This window comes from Primulina huaijiensis, chromosome 17, assembly GCF_012295235.1.
Source record: "Primulina huaijiensis isolate GDHJ02 chromosome 17, ASM1229523v2, whole genome shotgun sequence".
Lineage (NCBI taxonomy): Eukaryota > Viridiplantae > Streptophyta > Magnoliopsida > Lamiales > Gesneriaceae > Primulina > Primulina huaijiensis.
Window position 1 is genome coordinate 5,924,221 of NC_133322.1, and position 18,188 is coordinate 5,942,408.

The window sequence follows — 18,188 nt, forward strand, 5'->3', positions numbered from 1 at the left end:
TTATTCCACCCATTTCTGTCCCCCACCACCCCCCCTCCCCCTTAAAATTTCACCCATTGCACTTACACGTGTGTGGCTCATATCCAAAGCTTTACTATTTGTGCAGTAGATTAATGATATCTTGCATATGACCAAGCAACAAGTACTTCGCACGACTCATAAAAAGTAGAGGAAATAAGGCTTTTAAAAATATACCAACCGGAATGAAAGCATCGCGTTGTGTAAGGATCAGACCATATCGATCGATATTCTTTACATGTTTGTTGTTCGAGGGATTACGTTAACATCGTGTTTCGACAGAGATAATCCATCTCATATGATAATACCATTAAATAATCAACGTAGGACTCCAACTCAAGATTTTTGCTAATGATGTTTTCCGATCCGATATTAAGCAAAGGGTGCTTACTTTAGTAATTTTGAAAATATTATTTTTATTTATGCTGTTTTTAAAATTTTATTAATATGTTGAAGAAAAAAAATCTGAGTTATGTACTTTTTCTGGGATAAGAATTATTTTGAAAATGAGAGAGATAATTCGAAAGTTAGTTTGTGGTTTTGTGGCATCGACGTTGAGGAGGTTAAGAAGTAAGCATGTGGGTTTTTAGGACTGATTTGGGTATGTGTGCCAAACGTTTTTATAATTTTTTTATTAAAAACATATGTAATTGTAATTTTGTGTGAACACTCGCATATATGTATGTATGTATGTATGTATGTATGTACACACACAATAAGATCTGCAGACACATGTTCTGATTATTGTTGATATGACGTTCACTTATTGGATGTACAGTTTCATCATATATAATAAGTAGACGTCACCTCAACGATGCACGTATAGATATTCACATTTGGTGTCCACGAGATCAAACATATGTATATTGTTTTCATTTAATTTTAAAATATTTTTGCAAGCAATTAGTTAGTCCGATAGTTTATCAAGTATATATATGTACCGTAACATAACAGTTAAGTTTCATCGTTATAAAAAAAATATATGTGTATAGATTTTATTTTACAGAAAAAGAAAACACATTAACGTGTGTCAAAAAGAATTATATATTTTAATAGGAATAGAAGAATGTAGCAAAAAATTATTATTATTAAACCATATATTATTAATATTTTTTAAGAAAGGAGCAAAAGATGGCGGAGAGTATGTATAAAAAAAATAAAATATTTTTAATTGAATAACTAAAACAGAGAGGATGCAAGAATTAAATTTCCATTATTGAAGGCAGTTGGATCATATTTTATTTTCAGCAATTAAAATTTAATAAAAATTGGCCAAAGATATAGTTACTCGTGTAAGATTAAGATTTGAGGGTACCAAATTTTTTAAATGTCTACCAAATAATCTATACGTGTACCTTAATATTATTTGAAGTCATTTTTTTTAAAAAAAAAACTTAAAATTATCTTAATAAACTGCAAAATACAAGGATTAAACCCTCAATCAGAATAAATTTCAGCAAAATAAATTAGAAATTAAATGGTCCGATCGAGCTTTTTAAGAAAATCGACTTAGAATAATAAACAATAGATTAAAATATCGTGTATGGTTTGGTTTCTAATGCATTTTCAATAACACGTACCATATCAACATAACCAAGAAATATTTATTTATTAGAAATATTTTATATTATTTTATATATATATATATATATATATAATCTATGTGCGTAGATGAAGAAATATATTCAAATCCTAGTTAGACAAGAAATCAGAGAAAGAGAAGTTACATAGTTATTCTTGTCCAAAGTCAACTTAATATTAATTATATAATATGTTTTTTTTTTAAATCTATTTATCTTTCCTAATTGACGATGGAAGGAAATTACATTACACGTTCACAATTTGACAAAATTTATAGATTATCAGTTACTAGAATCGATCTGATTTGACAATTATTCTAATGAATTAATTAATGAGTAGTTCTATTGTGAAACATTATTGTGAATTTATGAGATGAAAAAATTTGACATAAAAAATAATATTTCTTCATTAGTCTGATCGGGTTGAAGATTCGTATCATGAAATTAACACGTGGTCTCATATGAGTTTTCATGCTAATTATTATAGGAAAATTGTAATTTTTTAGTAGGAAAACTGGAATTTTTGTCATATATGTTTGTTTCTCTGTAATTTTGGGTTTCCATATATATTGTTCAATTTCAGTTTTAGTCATGTATATTTTAATTTTTGAAAGTTTTAGTGTTTTTCATCGGATCTGAACACGTGTCGCGTCGTTCCAGAACCACGTATGAGTCGCGTAAGTGCCACATCAATACCACGTCGAAAAAAGAATAAAAATTACAAAAATAACAAAAATGGTGGACAAAGATTGACATCGACAAGGTATAAGATCAAAATCGCGAAACAAATATAAAATAACAAAAATGATGGACAAAGATTGACATCGACAACGTATAAGATCAAAATCGCGAGACAAGTATATCATCGCATATTTCCTTGATCATATTCTATAAATCATTCATTTTACCAAGAGCGCTCGTGGATTTGATTTTATGCATACTGATTTTCATTTATTTGACAACAATCAAAAAAATTTCTCAGGACTGATGAAACTTTTAAATTATTTCCTCTTTTAAAAAAACAAAACCAATAGGATTTGAATGGACAAGTTTATTTTCCAAAATGCTTAAAAAATATATCTAAAAATAAAATAATAGTTGTCTCTTCGATTCTGTTTTAGTTTTCTTTAATAAATGAAACAAAAGCTATTGAACTTATTGAATCTAAACAATAAAAATATTTTTATTTTTAAAAATTCATTAAAAAATATATTTGAAGTATAATTTTATATTTAAAACCGACCCTGAATGATGCCAAAGAAGACAGTAGAGAACGAGAACAACAACTGTGTTCTATTATTGTGAAGGTTGGATATGAAAAGATTATGTATGCATAAAACAATGAAAATGAAGCTATCATCCAACATATAAGGTGAACAAAAATTCTATGGAATGGAATAAAATTTTGGTAAAGAAAAGGATGTGAGTATGAAGGAAGTTACACTAACAAAAACAAGAATTTCGAAATATCTAAAATCGAGAAAAATATTCCAATCCATAGATACTGGAATGATAACTATCTCATCGCAAATTGAAGAATAATGCTAAAGATACAACGAATATATCGTACAACGATATTTACGAGAATAATATCGTGAGATTTTGTTATTATGTGATGAGATTTTATATTGAATTTATCTTGAGATTTTGATAAATTAAAATTTTGTATTGTGAAAATTGTTATATAAATTTGGTTATGTATGTAGCATTATTCTAAATTGAATTGGATATAAAAAATACAGGTGATATATAATTGATCTTCCAATAGTAAAATAGCATTGTTATGCCACTAAATATTTGATAATTTGGATATCATTCTTGGGTATCAACTCAAGGAAAAAATGTATTTATGTTCGTGACGATGTTGGACATCTCCTTGCTTGTAAACTAAAACAAAATCAAAATCAAAATAAGGAGGATGCAGAATGACAAAAATTTGTGTGAAACGGTTTCACATGTCATATATTGTTAGACATATCTCTTATTTGGGTCATCCATGAAAAAGTATTACTTTTTATGTTAAGAGTATTACTTTTTATTGTGAATATCGGTAGGATTGACCCGTTTCACAGATAAAGATTCGTGAGACCGTCTCATAAAAAACCTATTCATGCAGAATAGGCCAACATACTCTTAAAAGAACATCGTATATATAAATATGTTTGCAAAAATTGTCTCTGTTAGTATAACAATCGAAATATAGTGTTTGAGCTAATAAATTGTTNAAAAAAAAAAAAAAAAAAAAAAAAAAAAAAAAAAAAAAAAAAAAAAACCGTACACAGTGGATGAGATCAAATGGCGAATAATGTGTTTATACCTGTCAATTCGAGATTGTGTATTAGGTTTTTATGTTTGTATATTCGAACCGAACTCGAACTCGAACTCGAACTCGAGTTATGATTTTTATGATATATTTATATATAAATATACCTAAAAGTTATATATATTTCATATTTATTATGTTAATCATTATTTTATTGTTATTATTTTTTTTAATCAATACATGTATTAACAGCCAATTAACTTACCAAACTAAATATTATTCTCGTGAATACATTGTAAAGACAAAAATATACAACTTACTCGTGAAATTTAAAATCATTGATATCAAATTTATTTTACTTACTTGGATAAATATAATTTGTAAATGCATCCAAATTTGAAATCTTTTTTCCAATCAAATTCTTCCTCTCAATTCAAATCAATTAATCGAAACATAAATATTTTTCTTCGAATCGGGGCTATATATTACTCAATCTGATATTTTTTCCAGAACTCGAATCGAATTTAAAGTAAAACCTACTTGATTTTTAATCACTGGTGTCCTTAACTTAAAAGTCAATCTAATTTCCTAAAAAATCTGATAATTTTTTTATTTAAAAATTGTTAATATTGTCGAGTATTATTAAAAATATGAGATCTTAGTATCAGACGAATTATAAAATAATAAGTCGATGATAATTTTTTATTTCGACCAAAAACAAAATTACTATTAATATCTACTGTCCAATTACATAGTTACTTCCCACCACATTTTAATTATTACTAGCATTCACTTATTCTGTCCCTTGAGTTAAAAAATTAACAATAATTTGCAATGAATAACCATGGTATACTCTACCTAACCATGGTTAGACCCCCACTTCTCCAGCAGTTTATATACGAACACAAACATCCATTTCAATCGCACAACACAGTTCCATCCTATATCAAGAATTCGAAATCTTCAGCAAGTCAGTGAATGGTCAAATGATGCTCGGAGAAAGAAGCCATGTTGCTCCGCCGTGGACCTTCGCCGCGGAAGATCCCATGTCCATATCGCTCAGCCCAACTATCGCTGCTAACTCATTTGCTTCCAATATTGATGATTACTACAACGGTGTGAAGGCGCTTCAGGTCTACCTTCCTTCCAACAACATTGATGCGGTCTATCCGGAGCCGGACAACGGTGGCGGTGGAGACTTCCTGGTGGACGCGCACTCGTGCGATCAGTTCCGGATGTTCGAGTTCAAGGTGAAGAAGTGCGCGCGTGGTAAGGCGCATGATTGGACTGACTGCCCTTTCGCTCATCCGGGGGAGAAGGCACGGCGGAGGGACCCGAAGAAGTTCCACTACACGGCTAACCCCTGCCCGGATTTCCGCAAGGGGAGTTGCTTCAAAGCCGACTTGTGCGAGTTCGCGCACGGTGTGTTTGAGTGCTGGCTCCACCCCGCCCGCTACCGCACGCAGCCATGCAAGGACGGTATGAACTGCAAGCGCAGGGTCTGTTTCTTCGCCCACTCTCCTGACCAGCTCCGCGTCCTGAGCCCACGCGCGGAGCCGGTCTCTTCGCCGATAGATTCTCCGCCTATGAGCCCAATGATGGCCAACTCTGTGACCGATCTGGTACTCTCCCTTCGGCAGCTGCAGCTGAACAAAGTGAAGTCCATGTCTTCTTCTTCCTGGTTGGGCGCGGGCGCAGGCTCTCCTCCCAGGATGATGATGGCTCGTAACGGATACTTGAGCCTGCCCACCACCCCGACCCGGCCCACGATCGGCTGCGTGGACCCCTGGGACATCTCTTTGTGCGAGGAGGAGCGGCCGATGATGGAGAGGGTTGAATCTGGGAGAAGCCTGAGGGCCAAAATGTTCGAGAAGCTGAGCAAAGAGAATCCTCTGGAACGGGTCGAACCGGATCCTCAGCCGGACCCAATCCCGGAACTGGGCTGGGTATCAGAGCTGGTAAAGTAGACCATTTCTCTCCCTAAATTTTGTGAATAGTGGTTGAGAAGAAGGTGGGTGTGGGGAGGGGGCAGAATGGTCTTTTCGCAAGTAACCATTTGAGAAACAAGTGTTGATTATCCTATATTAAATCAATATATTAATAATAATTATATACTAACTGATGAATCTGGAAAGAGTAACTGAAATTCTTGGAACGAAGAAGAAGATGGGTTTTTATTTATTAAGCTTGTTTTATTATTTTATTAGTATTGAATGTTTCACTTATTGTAAATACTGTAATGCATGATTTTCCCTTGGTTTTGAAGTGATTTGAGTTTGAAAGTTGTTCAAATTTCAGTGTAAGTGTTTGGTTCTTTTATTTTGATTTTTATGTAAATGTAAATTTGGTGATTTTTACTTCAAAATTTGATTCAAGTTTATCCGTATATATGTGAAAAAATGCTTCAAAATTGTCCAATTCTTTCATTGTTCCAACTTTAGAAAAAAGCAAAATAAATAAATAAATAAGGAGTTTGTTAGCATTTTGACAGTAAAAGACAAGAATGTGAAACAGAAAATTCGGATTAGACAATTTGTAAAATAATCTTGTTTAATTATTTAATTAAAAAATGATTTTTTATATGTATTTTAATTAAATAATTGATCGAGATTAAAAATAAAATATTATCTCACGAAAAATGATTAAAAATAGAAAATAAATGGTTTATATTAATTTTTTTTTTAGCCGGAGAGATGCGACAAGCTACGTTCTCTCCTACATATTCAATCTCAGAAGTAAAGATTCAACATTGTAGAAAAAATGCGAATATGGTGAATGAATTGACTCGATATAATTTTCCATGGTCGTAGACATTTGTATGTTTTCAAACACGATTCTGTTTTTTTTTTTTTTTTTTTTTTTTTTTTTTTTTTTTTTTTTTTTTTTTTTTTTTTTTTTTTTAATATAGCCAAATTAGTTCGTAAAGATAATAAAATCTCGAATTTACTTGAGATGTAATCGTCCATCAACTTGTAAAATAAGGTAAGAGGGAGATTTTCATTAAATACATAAGATATTTTGTAACTAAAACGATCATGAAATTGTTTATGTGGTATAATACGACATTTAATTTACTTTCGAGTAGTCTCGTGTGAGACAATTTTACGAATCTTTATCTGTGAAACGGGTCAATTTTATCGATATTTACAATAAAAAGTAATACTCTTAGCATAAAAAGTAATAATTTTTCATGCATGATCCAAATAAGAGACCCGTTTCATAAAATACGACCCGTGAGATCGTCTCACACAAGTTTTTGTATTTAATTTAAATGAATAAATTAAAGTAAATGAGACATTTTTTTTATTTGGGTCATCAATAAAAAATTTTTTTTTTTTATATTAAGAATATTATTTTTTATTGTGAATATCGATAAGATTGATTTGTCTCATAAATAAAAATCCATGATATCGTGTAAAAAAAAAAACTTCTCATAAAATAAAGAATTGATGAATTGGTCAAAGCCCGTCGCTGGAGGGATACAAGTGGCATACGCGTGTCTCGTCTCTTTGCATATAGGCTAGGGAGATGGGGTACGGGGCATTATTCTTTTGGGATAGAGGATATTATTACTTCTTTCTTTTTCCTTTTTATTAATTAATTAATTAATTAATTGCACATCTTTTGGAACTGTTTGTATGCAGCAGATTTGGTTATTATAATCTTATTATATATTATAGCTAGAGCACAAGATAAAAATATTTTAGGGGTTTGATAAGGATTAGATGTTTTGTATATGTTGAATTAAGTTTGTGAGAATTTTATACGTGAATTTGGAAAAAAAAATTTAGTTAGTTTTTGAGTTGAGTTAGATTCAAATCGTATTCATTAACATTATATCAGATCCAAGTTCGGATCTTGACCCAGAACACGATTATGTATTTAAGTGTATTATGAGTCAATTGTACTCACTAATGTCTTGTAAACTACATGTTCTAGTTGTTTATCGTTGGACGTGATGAGATATATTAAGTCATTGTGAATCATATATATTAATTTGAACAAAAATTCTTCTTTTTTGAACTAGTTTTTGAAAGTTGGATCAAAGAATAATCTGAGTCTTGAAATCAAGTAGGCTAAATAGTGGATATAAAATATAAATTAATATGCTTTGATTTGTGTTTCTATTTTTTAGGATTTTAGCTAAATTGGGAAAAAAATTTCTAAAATGGTATATTATAAAAATATAAAATTAAATTATAACTTATTAGTAATTATTTTAAAAATATTCATCAATCTTTACTCATTTAAATTAGGGCAGGGAAGCTTAAAAATAAACGGGATTATTTTAAGTAAAGCAATTAATGTTTCACAAAACGTAAAAAAATTAGTTTAATTAAAAATCTCCTTTTAACATGCGATCATAGATCTGTACATTTTCCCCCTAACTTCAGCCGTCATACTAGGACAAACGGTAGTGTTGAATCAGACAAAACAACAAGCAATTAAATCAAGAGTAGGTATATTGTAAGACGATTTCACGAATCTTTATCTTTGAGATGAGTCAAACCTACCGATATTCACAATAAAAAGTAATATTCTTAGCATAAAAAGTAATATTTTTTCATGGATAACCCAAATAAGATATCCGTCTCACAAAATACGACCCGTGAGACAATCTCACACAAGTTTTTGTCTTAAACCAAAGACGACTAAAGACCCTAAACTATAAGATAAATAAGCCTCGATGGACCATAAAAGAGCACGTCGATCCCACACGACGGGTTTTGTTTATAAAAGTATTTATTTTTCTTTATCTATCTATCTATTTATATCATTAAATTTTTATATATCTTTTGTAATAAAAAAATATAAAAATCAACTATAATTATTTCAACAGTATAAACACACATCGCATACACGGAGATGTTAGTATATTATGATTTATGCACCAATTATGTTGGGAGTTTTTGGAGTAACATTCCATCGTTATATTATATATATCTTGTTGGTTCGACAAAATAGTTAATTTAATTATATTTTAAACACAATAAAAAAATATTTAATATAGTAGATAATTTAATAATATGATAAGACTTTTTATTAACTTTAAACCTAACATTTTTATCATTTTTTAATTAAAAAAAAGTAATGTNTGGCACCCGAGGACCTCAGTTTCAGCACTTGCCATTTTGATGCTCAAATATTTTATTAGTTATTGAATACTTTAACTTGTTATTTTGGCAAGTAATAATTTCTTCCGCTGCTATTTTGAACGTTAAATATTTTATCAGTTTTTGGTATGAATGAGGCACTCCATTTATTTTAAAAGAAAAATTTTAAATTTTCCGCAAATTTTCAAGTAAGGATTTTTAGGCCTCTACAGGAAATCTCAACCCGTTTGGATGCATGTCAAATGGATTGAGCCTGTGCAGGTATGGGTTAAGACGGGGCGGATTGGTCCGCCACAATATGATTTTATTTTTATTTATTATTATAAAATTTTATTTTTAAGTTTTTTAATTTATTTTGAATGAATTTTAATGATAAATAATTTGTAGTATTTTTTTTATTTTTATTATTTCAAATGTTTTTAGAATTTTTTTAATTAAAAAACAATATATTTTATATTTTTTAATAAAAAAATTAGACGAATCGATCCGACTAACTTACAGTTGGGCTGAGAGGAACATTTGAAGGCCCGCCCCGATCTGGCCAACAGACGATTGTGGTGGATTGCGGGCTGGCGCGTTTTGCTATTACTGTATATGATCGTCGTTTGATTTTTTAAATCGCGCCAAATTCATATTTGTTCCATTTAAAAAATCGAATCGATATCGTATCCGGATTCCAGCTTCGATTTCGCAATGGTACGTGCTTCACATTCCCAAATCCTTTTTTTTTTTGTTCAAATGCTTGTGCTTATTTGATTCGAATTTTGGGTTTTATTCGCGCTATTTTCTTCTGAGTAGGTTTTAGAAGCTGAATCGAGCTGCGTTCAAATGTTGGGAATCATCGGAATTTCTGTATTCATTATATATTGTTTTTTATTTAGTTCAATCACATTCCGGTGAATTTGATGAGTGGACGGGGAAGTAAAATACGCCGGCGAGGACGTGATTTGGGAGAGCTTAGGATTTTTTTTGTTTAGCGCAGTGAAATTAATGGCTTGAATGTCAGAGTATTTTCTTAGGCTTCATTTTTCATTTGGTTATACGTGCTTTTTCACAATGCTTATGCTCTAAGTTTGTTTTGTTCACCATCTTATGGTTCACGTAAACCTCGCCCTTCTTGCTATTTTTGTACTTTGTTTTATCTAGTTGTTTATGTGTTTTCAACTATTTTCTTGATGGAAGAGCCATCAAACATCTCTGTAGAATATGAAAATCACGTTTCTTGATTATCGAGTTTGTTCAATAAAGCATAGTTATGAGACGTTTGAAGATTATGAATGTTTCTCTTCTAGTCTAGTTGTTAGTTTCCTATTTCTGAATTCCGACTGATTCCATCAATCTTTTTGAGCTCATGGTTCCCGAGAACAGACATGGTAGTTGTGGACCACCATTTGAATTCCAAGGTCATTCACGGAAAGGTTTAGGTTGTTCCATATACTATTACAATAGACAGCTCTAAATAATATAAAACATATATATTGCAATAAGTACCAAAATCAAACATTTTGTACATGACTACTGTAAAAAATAATGATTCATATCGAAATACCCAAATATGCACATGTTAATACTTCAAAATAATCATAGTGAAAAACACAATATCCTCCAGCTGTGTTGCTGAACAAATGATTTTCATGAGTATTTTCTGTTCCATGTCGAAACAATGCCTGTTCCATTCCTTACATGCTGTTTCATGTCAAAATAAAGTCCTTCCTCTGTTTTTTAGCAAGTCACACACTGTTTTTTGTACCTAAATCTATACAAGCATGAAACTGTGGAACAGAAACAGCTGTTCCAGTTCTGTTATGTCTATCCCGTTAATTTCACAACCGTTCCACACTTCCACCATCAAACCATCTTTGGCTGAATAAGTCATCACTTTGAAAATTCTAACTTTCTTTTGATTATTTCCAGTCTAAAAAAAGAGGACTTTCATTGGAAGAAAAGCGTGAGAAAATGCTGCAAATTTTCTATGATTCACAGGACTTCTTCCTTGTAAGTATCTGTGACTTGTTTATAATCCAGTTTGAGATGCTTTTCTTTTTGTGATCACTGAGGATGATGGGCTTTACGAATGTTACCAATGCAATTTCTATTTCACATACCACGTTGTGCATATTTTGCAGTTTTTTTTCTCTCTTTTCAGCGTCAAATTGCAGTTTTTTCTCTCGTCTGCAATATTGTGCCCTTTGATGATGATTGATTATACTGAACTTTTTTTAAGCTCAAGGAACTTGAGAAGTTGGGCCCAAAGAAAGGCGTCATCTTGCAGTCAGTAAAGGATGTAATTCAAAGCTTGGTGGATGATGACCTTGTTTTCAAGGACAAGATAGGAACTTCAGTAAGTTAACTTATCCAGATGGTCGATGGGAGCATTATATTCTTTTTGAACTCTTTTATTACGCATTATATCATTCCCCTTTGACATATCTTTGCAAAGTTGTCATAGTAACTGTCCTTGAATCATATCATAATAAAATTCAGGTATATTTTTGGAGCCTTCCTAGCTGTGCTGGCAACCAGGTGATCTAACAATTCAATTCATATCTGGAAATTAGAAGTATATTTTCAATCACCCGATTATGCCAATACATCGGTTGGTGTCTACAGCTAAGAAACATACAAAAAAAACTCGACTCTGAACTCCAAAGTTGTAAAAAACGATACATAGAACAAGTTGATCACTGCAATTCTCTGAAAAAGGGACGAGAGGAATCTGTGAGTGCATTTTTTCCACGTTCATGCTTTAGTGTAGCTGTATAACTTGTTTTCCATGTCATATTCAATGACTTATCACCTTCATTAATATCTTAGGATGAACGAGATGAGGCACTTGGCGAGCTTAAAGCTATTGAACAGAAATATAATGAGCTTATGGTTGAGTTTCATATTTTCTTTCATTGAGAACGAGATTCCATTTCTAATACTTTGAACTTGAAGTTGATTTATTGTCCTTTCTTCTTAGGATGAGATCGCACAATATGCCGACAACGATCCGGCTACCTTTGAAGCAATGAGTTGAGCATCATCATCCTCTCCTGTTTCTGAAATTTTAAAATTTTACTGACTAAATTTCAAATGAAAATCTCTTGTGACCTCTATGGTTCTCAATAACTCTACTGTTTGCCGTGTTCTTAACTTTGATGCCTGTTTGCAGCAAACACTATTGAAGTGGCCCATTCAGCAACCAACAGATGGACAGGTTATTATTATAATCCAATATCATTTCAATTATTATGAGATTTCCCCGGTCTCCTTGTCTATCACGTTCATATTATACTTTACAGATAACATCTTCACTCTGCGACAGTGGTGTTCAAAAAACTTCCCTCAGGCAAAAGAGCAACTTGATAACCTTTACAACGAGGTATGTAATTTACATAGCAGCACTTGAATCCAAGAATAAATCCCATCATCTCTAACAAACAAAGTACAATAACTAGAAAACAAAAATGGTGCTTCATATCTTATGACGTGTATCTCTGTTGCTTCTACTTTCTAGCCAGCCAGCAAACACCTAAACATTTTTTCCATTATGTCGGATAGGTAGGAATAACTGAAGACTTCGATTATGTGGAGTTACCTGCTGCTATTCCAATATGCTCCATCGGAGATCAGATGCCTGAAGTTGATATTTAATATGCATATATCGGGTAAAATGCTTCAGCCTGCGTGCAACATCGCCATTCCATCGGATTTTAAAATTTTCAAGTGTTTTACTTCATTGAGTATAGCTATCAACGACTCAGCTGTTTTAAATTAGCGAGTTAACCAAATGGACCTTCTTGTATGTTGTGAATCTTTGAGCGTGATACCATGATATATAGATTTCCTACCTATTCCAGTCCATTTATTGATCTTCTCCATAGATTAATTTTCAAGTAAAGTTGACGTCAATTCATCCATAATATAGATGAGTATGGGTATAGATTTACTCACTTACTTTGAAATTCATATTAATAAGAATTAATGTTATGAGAAATTATAGTTTGAATTAATTTAATGGAAAGTTAGGCAAATGAGAAATTGGGTTGGCAAAAACTTGTGTGAGACGGTCTCACGGGTCGTATTTTGTTAGACAAATCTCTTATTTAGATCATACATGAAAAAGTATTACTTTTTATGTTAAGAATATTATTTTTTATTGTGAATATCGGTAGGGTTGACCCGTCTCAAATAAAACGATTCGTGAGACCGTCTCACAAGAGACCTACTTAATTGGGTTTATCATCATTTCGATTGTCTTTCATTCACATTTCTTTATTGGTTCGGACAGATTTTTGCACGTGTATTCATTGTTTTTATTTAGAGTGAAACATGTACTTGTGTGCGAGTGTTGGATGTTGGCTTCATTTTTTAAGTAGCGTTGTGTCGCGGATGAATTAATAATGAGGATCTAGGAAGAGGGGAAAAACATTATTAGGTAGAATTGAATTTCCACTTTTCAATTTGGAATAATTTATTTTGAGACTCATTCCCCGTGATAAAACTGTTCCCATATATATACAATAGGGAAAATAGTGTTTTTTATTTAGTTATATATTGTAAAATTTCGATTTTCACTGTTTTTGTTTTGTTGCAATTTAGCCTTTTTTTCCCCTAGGTGACGCTAATATTATTTTGACGTGGCACAAACATAGAGCTGATGGGTGATATGTTACATTAGCACTGTCACGAAAGAATAACTATAATCACACAAAATGGAAAGTACCGAACTAAAATATCAATTTGAAAATATAAATGAAAAAAAAATTATAACGAAACAAACATAAAAGACTAAAAGTGCAATTTTTCATGTATAATAATACAATCACATGTGAGTGAAGACAAACGCTAAACAAAGCAAACCATTCCAAGGACTATAAACATTATTATCTTCATGTTCTTGAATTTTTAAAATAATTCAACACATCTATTTGTACAATAATAAATGAAAAAAAGAAGAAGAAATTATACTTATTATAATTTTGAGAATATTTCCTAAGATTAATCAATATAACGATTTGATCTTATTAGAACAATTCGGCTTCCAAATAAAATATGGCAAAAACTTATGTGAGACGGTATCACATGGCGTATTTTGTGAAACGGATCTCTTATTTGGGTCATCCATGAAAAAGTATTATTTTTTTTATGCTAAGAGTATTTCTTTTTATTGTGAATATCGATAGGATTGACCAGTCTCACAGATAAAGATTCGTGAGACCATTTCACAAGAGACCTATTCATAAAATAGAGGAACTCCACTTCCTAACATTTCTTTGCAATTTTTCAAAACTGCCAAATTCATGCCCAAGAAGAAAGAGCCAACCAATGCCGACATGCCCAAAAATAAACCATTACAATACAACATTTGGAGAAAAAGTGAATCAACCCATTTTCAATTTAAGTTTATCATCAACCCACTTTTCTTAAAAGTTGGAGTTTGAATATACCCTCTCATATACATACATGCTGGAAACCACAAATAAAAACTTGAAATTCGGACTTGAGAGACTCGAATATTCTAATTGTGATTTTGAAAATCACAATTCAACGTTGGAATTAATGAAACATGTGTTAGAAATTATTATTCAGATTTACAATAATAATTGAAACAAAGTGTACAAACATAACAAATAAAACAAAAAAAAAAGGTCAGTCTTTGAGCTTTTCAAATCAAATTACAATCTTTTTGTTTTACAAAGACGATAAACGATATATAATATAATATGATATATGTGCATACAATTTACAGATCATTTAAATCTATTTCGACACAAGAAATATCAAAAAAAAAGGTCTCTAGAAGCTTAAGATGGAGTCGTGATCAATTGCAAATACAAGACTAGGACACGGGGAAATTTACAGTCAAAGTTCTACGACAGCAACTCTTCTACGAATGTTCTAATCAGTCGCCAGACACTCAAAACGGTCAGTCAAAAACGTCAGCCATCCCTAAAATTCAAAATTTTAAAATATAAAATCTAATAATAGAAAGAAAAAAAAAAAAGAAAAAGAAAGAAAAAAGAAGAAGAATATTAAAAGAAGTGGGCTGGAAAATTGGAATCAGTCACATTGCACAGGTCCAAAACACCTAGACCTCCAACGTGCGGCCATTATTGGCCCTACACGTGTCAGCCATCGACGGCTGTGGATGGATCTGTCGCCTAGGCAAAAACTTTGACAGGGAGGAAGATTCCTTGTTCAGAATTGTGCTTCCAGATTATAAATAAAGCTCCCATTTTCCGAGTTTCAACCATCAAAATTTTTCTGGGTTTTCAAGATTCTTGAGTTTTCAGAGCAAAAATTGAAGGGCAAAAAAGGATTATAATGGAGGTTTTGAGATTGTACTATTTGAAGGCGATTTTGGCTCTTTTCTTGGCTTTTATTGTTCCGGCCATTAATGCTCAATTTCCTCAGCCAGCACCAGCGCCGGCGCCCAATTCAAATGACGGTATGTTTGATGTTCCCATTTGTCTTACAAATTTAATATTACTGGGATTTGTTGAAAACTTTAGAAAATCATTGGTTTTTTGCTCTAATTCTTTGGTGGGTTTTGATTGATTTGGTCGGTTGTGGTTTCTTCTGTAGGGGTGTCAATTGATCAAGGAGTGGCTTATGTGTTGATGCTGGTTGCTTTGGCTATCACCTACATGATTCATTGATTTAGCACATATTGTATTTGAAAAAAAGCCTCTGTTTTTCTAGTAATTGATAGTATTATTCTTTGAGGATTGTATCATTTTTTGTGTGTAATCCCAATTCTTTTCTTATCAAGTTCGATTGTTTTCTTTGGTCATATCGATGGGCGATTGATTTCTTTGTTTATAACTCCCCTACTTTCATGATGAAGAGACAAGAAAAAGTAAGATGTACATATTTGATTTGTTCTGTCATACTTCAAAACTTGTAGTTTCCAATGTTAATTAGACACATGAATGACTTACAAAAGAGAGGGGAAAAAACCCTTTACCGGTTACCATACTATTTATTTATACTAGTTATTTGAGAATTTACTACTTGTTAAGAGAAATTTCTGAATTTTGGGAATATTCAAAATGATATATTGGTACCAAAAAATTGACATATACTTTGAAAAAGATAGAGAGAAAATATTCTGAGAGAAGAAAAGAAGAAGAAGAAGAAAGAATGAAACGGGAATGTTTTAAAAAGAGAGAGGAAATAAACCATGAGTGATTACTATATCATTTAATTAAGGTATGTTTGATGCATTTGATGTTTATCTCATTTTTCGGTCATCACATTTATATCAATTGGTCCGTGATGACACTATATGTGGGTTGAAAAAACTTAAGTTATTTTCATTCATTTCGAAACAAAATAAGATTTTAGATATAAATATTAAAAATAAAATTGAGATGATGAAAATAAGAGAGGAGATTTTTAGAGTGATTTATGACGTAGAATAATAGGGTTTTTTTAAAATATTATAAATTAATAAAATCATTGTAAAAATATAACAAATTGTAAAATTTTGTAAAACTAGTACAGTTCGGGACTTACTGTCCCGGATTCTAATTTTTTATTATTTTTTTCTCAAATCCGTGCCAGACTGGCACGGATTCTCAGAATCCGTGTCTGTCCGGATTTAAAAAAATAATAATAAAAGGGATATCGGCGACTGATAATGCAAAACCGTCGCTAACAAAAATCGTCGCTATTGGCGACGGTTTACCAAAAACCGTCGCTAAAAAGAATCCGTGGCAGTACCATTAACCCATTACTCCCTTTTGATCTTCTGCCTATATAAATGCGGTGATGCTCTTCATTTTATCATCGAAGCCGATCAACTTAGGAGCATCACCGCATTTATATAGGTAGAAGATAATAAGGGAGTCATGGGTTAATGGTACGGACTCAGAATCCGTGGCAGATTGTCACGGATTCTTTTTAGCGACGGTTTTTGGTAAACCGTCGTCAATAACGACAGTTTTTGTTAAACCGTCGCAATAGCTACAGTTTTTGATAAACCGTCGCCAATAGCGACGGTGTTTATTAAACCGTCGCTAAGAGCAACGATTTTGCATTATCAGTCGTCGATATCCCTTTTATTATTATTTTTTTTTAATCCGTGCCAGTTTGAGAAAAAAATAATAAAAAATTAGAATCCGGGACAGTAAGTCTCGGACTGTACTAGTTTTATAAAATTTTACAATTTGTTATATTTTTACAATAATTTTATTAATTTATAATATTTAAAAAAAAACCCTAGAATAATGTGTTTGGATGTTTGAAATAATTTGTAGAATGGGATGAATATTTATAGATGAATATTTGATTTTTTTTAAAATAATCGTTAAATAGCCGTTCAATTTTTTTTACATTTTTTAAAAAAATTTAACCGTTGAAAATTTTTCCATAAAAATTGTTTCGTTTTTTTTAAAAAAAATTATACTCTAATATTTGAATTAATTTTTTTTAATAAAAAAACTAAATTATTAAAAATAAATAAAGATGCACGTGGGGTGGGCCAAAGCTGTTGCCCACCCCACGCCTTTCACGCGCCACACAAAAAATGTCACATGCCACTGTGGGCGTTAAATTATTTGAACGTTCAAGCTGAAGCTGATGTGGTCGAGTAGATGAATGATATTAACATGCACTTACATTGATTTGATTACTATATTGATGTTAAAACACATGGTTTTGAACACCAATTTGTTAAAATTACTTTAATAATATCAAAATAAATAATTGTACATTAAAAAATATAGAATGAATTATAATACTTATGAAAAATTTGAGAAAACTGTTTGGATTGAATATTTTTTTGCTAAGTTTGAGTTAATTTTTTTACAAAAAAAAAATCATATGAGATATTTTTACGAGTCAATTTTGTGAGATAGATCTTCAACTCTATTCTATTTATGAAAATATTACCTTTCATTATAATTATGGAACGGGTCAACCCGTCACACGGACCGTCTCACAGATATTTACTTATTTTTCTAAATGTTTAGTTTGATTTGATGGATAAGAATGGGATTGGTAATTAATATTTAATCATTCCCGTAGTACGTTTGGTAACTCTTGTTTTAGCTTATATTGATAAATGGATCCCGAGTACGAACACATTATTTACACAAAATAATAGAGCTAAAAGTATTTTAGTATACAAATAATTGATAAATTGAAATGACTTAATTGGTACACGATCTATTTAAAAAGTTAATTTTACTTTTAACCTAAATTATTTTATAGTCAAATTAT

The 18,188-nt window shown here is 31.3% G+C and overlaps 2 protein-coding genes and 1 long non-coding RNA gene across 6 annotated transcripts; all 3 read left to right on the forward strand.

Moving 5' to 3' along the window:
• The first annotated feature begins 4,772 nt into the window (after positions 1–4,772).
• On the forward strand, positions 4,773–6,249 carry LOC140963525 (zinc finger CCCH domain-containing protein 20-like). Its single transcript, XM_073422882.1, has one exon. The coding sequence runs from the start codon at positions 4,848–4,850 to the stop codon at positions 5,826–5,828; it is 981 nt and encodes a 326-aa protein (XP_073278983.1). The 5' UTR covers positions 4,773–4,847; the 3' UTR covers positions 5,829–6,249.
• A 3,025-nt stretch (positions 6,250–9,274) lies between these two features.
• LOC140962538 (meiotic nuclear division protein 1 homolog) lies at positions 9,275–12,812 on the forward strand. Of its 4 annotated transcripts, none has more exons than XM_073421491.1 (10): positions 9,275–9,671; positions 10,890–10,970; positions 11,200–11,316; positions 11,460–11,498; positions 11,586–11,693; positions 11,790–11,852; positions 11,941–11,992; positions 12,133–12,177; positions 12,263–12,342; positions 12,522–12,812. In XM_073421491.1, the coding sequence occupies exons 1-10, from the start codon at positions 9,669–9,671 to the stop codon at positions 12,612–12,614; spliced, it is 681 nt and encodes a 226-aa protein (XP_073277592.1). In that variant the 5' UTR covers positions 9,275–9,668; the 3' UTR covers positions 12,615–12,812. The 4 variants fall into 4 exon arrangements, with proteins under 4 accessions (XP_073277592.1, XP_073277593.1, XP_073277590.1 ...); XM_073421492.1 differs by lacking the exon at positions 9,275–9,671 and adding an exon at positions 9,694–10,399; XM_073421489.1 differs by lacking the exon at positions 9,275–9,671 and adding an exon at positions 9,694–10,393.
• Positions 12,813–14,704: 1,892 nt separating this feature from the next.
• LOC140963250 (uncharacterized) lies at positions 14,705–15,711 on the forward strand. The gene is made up of 2 exons (XR_012172675.1): positions 14,705–15,411; positions 15,549–15,711. It is a non-coding gene; the product is annotated as an uncharacterized lncRNA (long non-coding RNA).
• Positions 15,712–18,188: the final 2,477 nt, after the last annotated feature.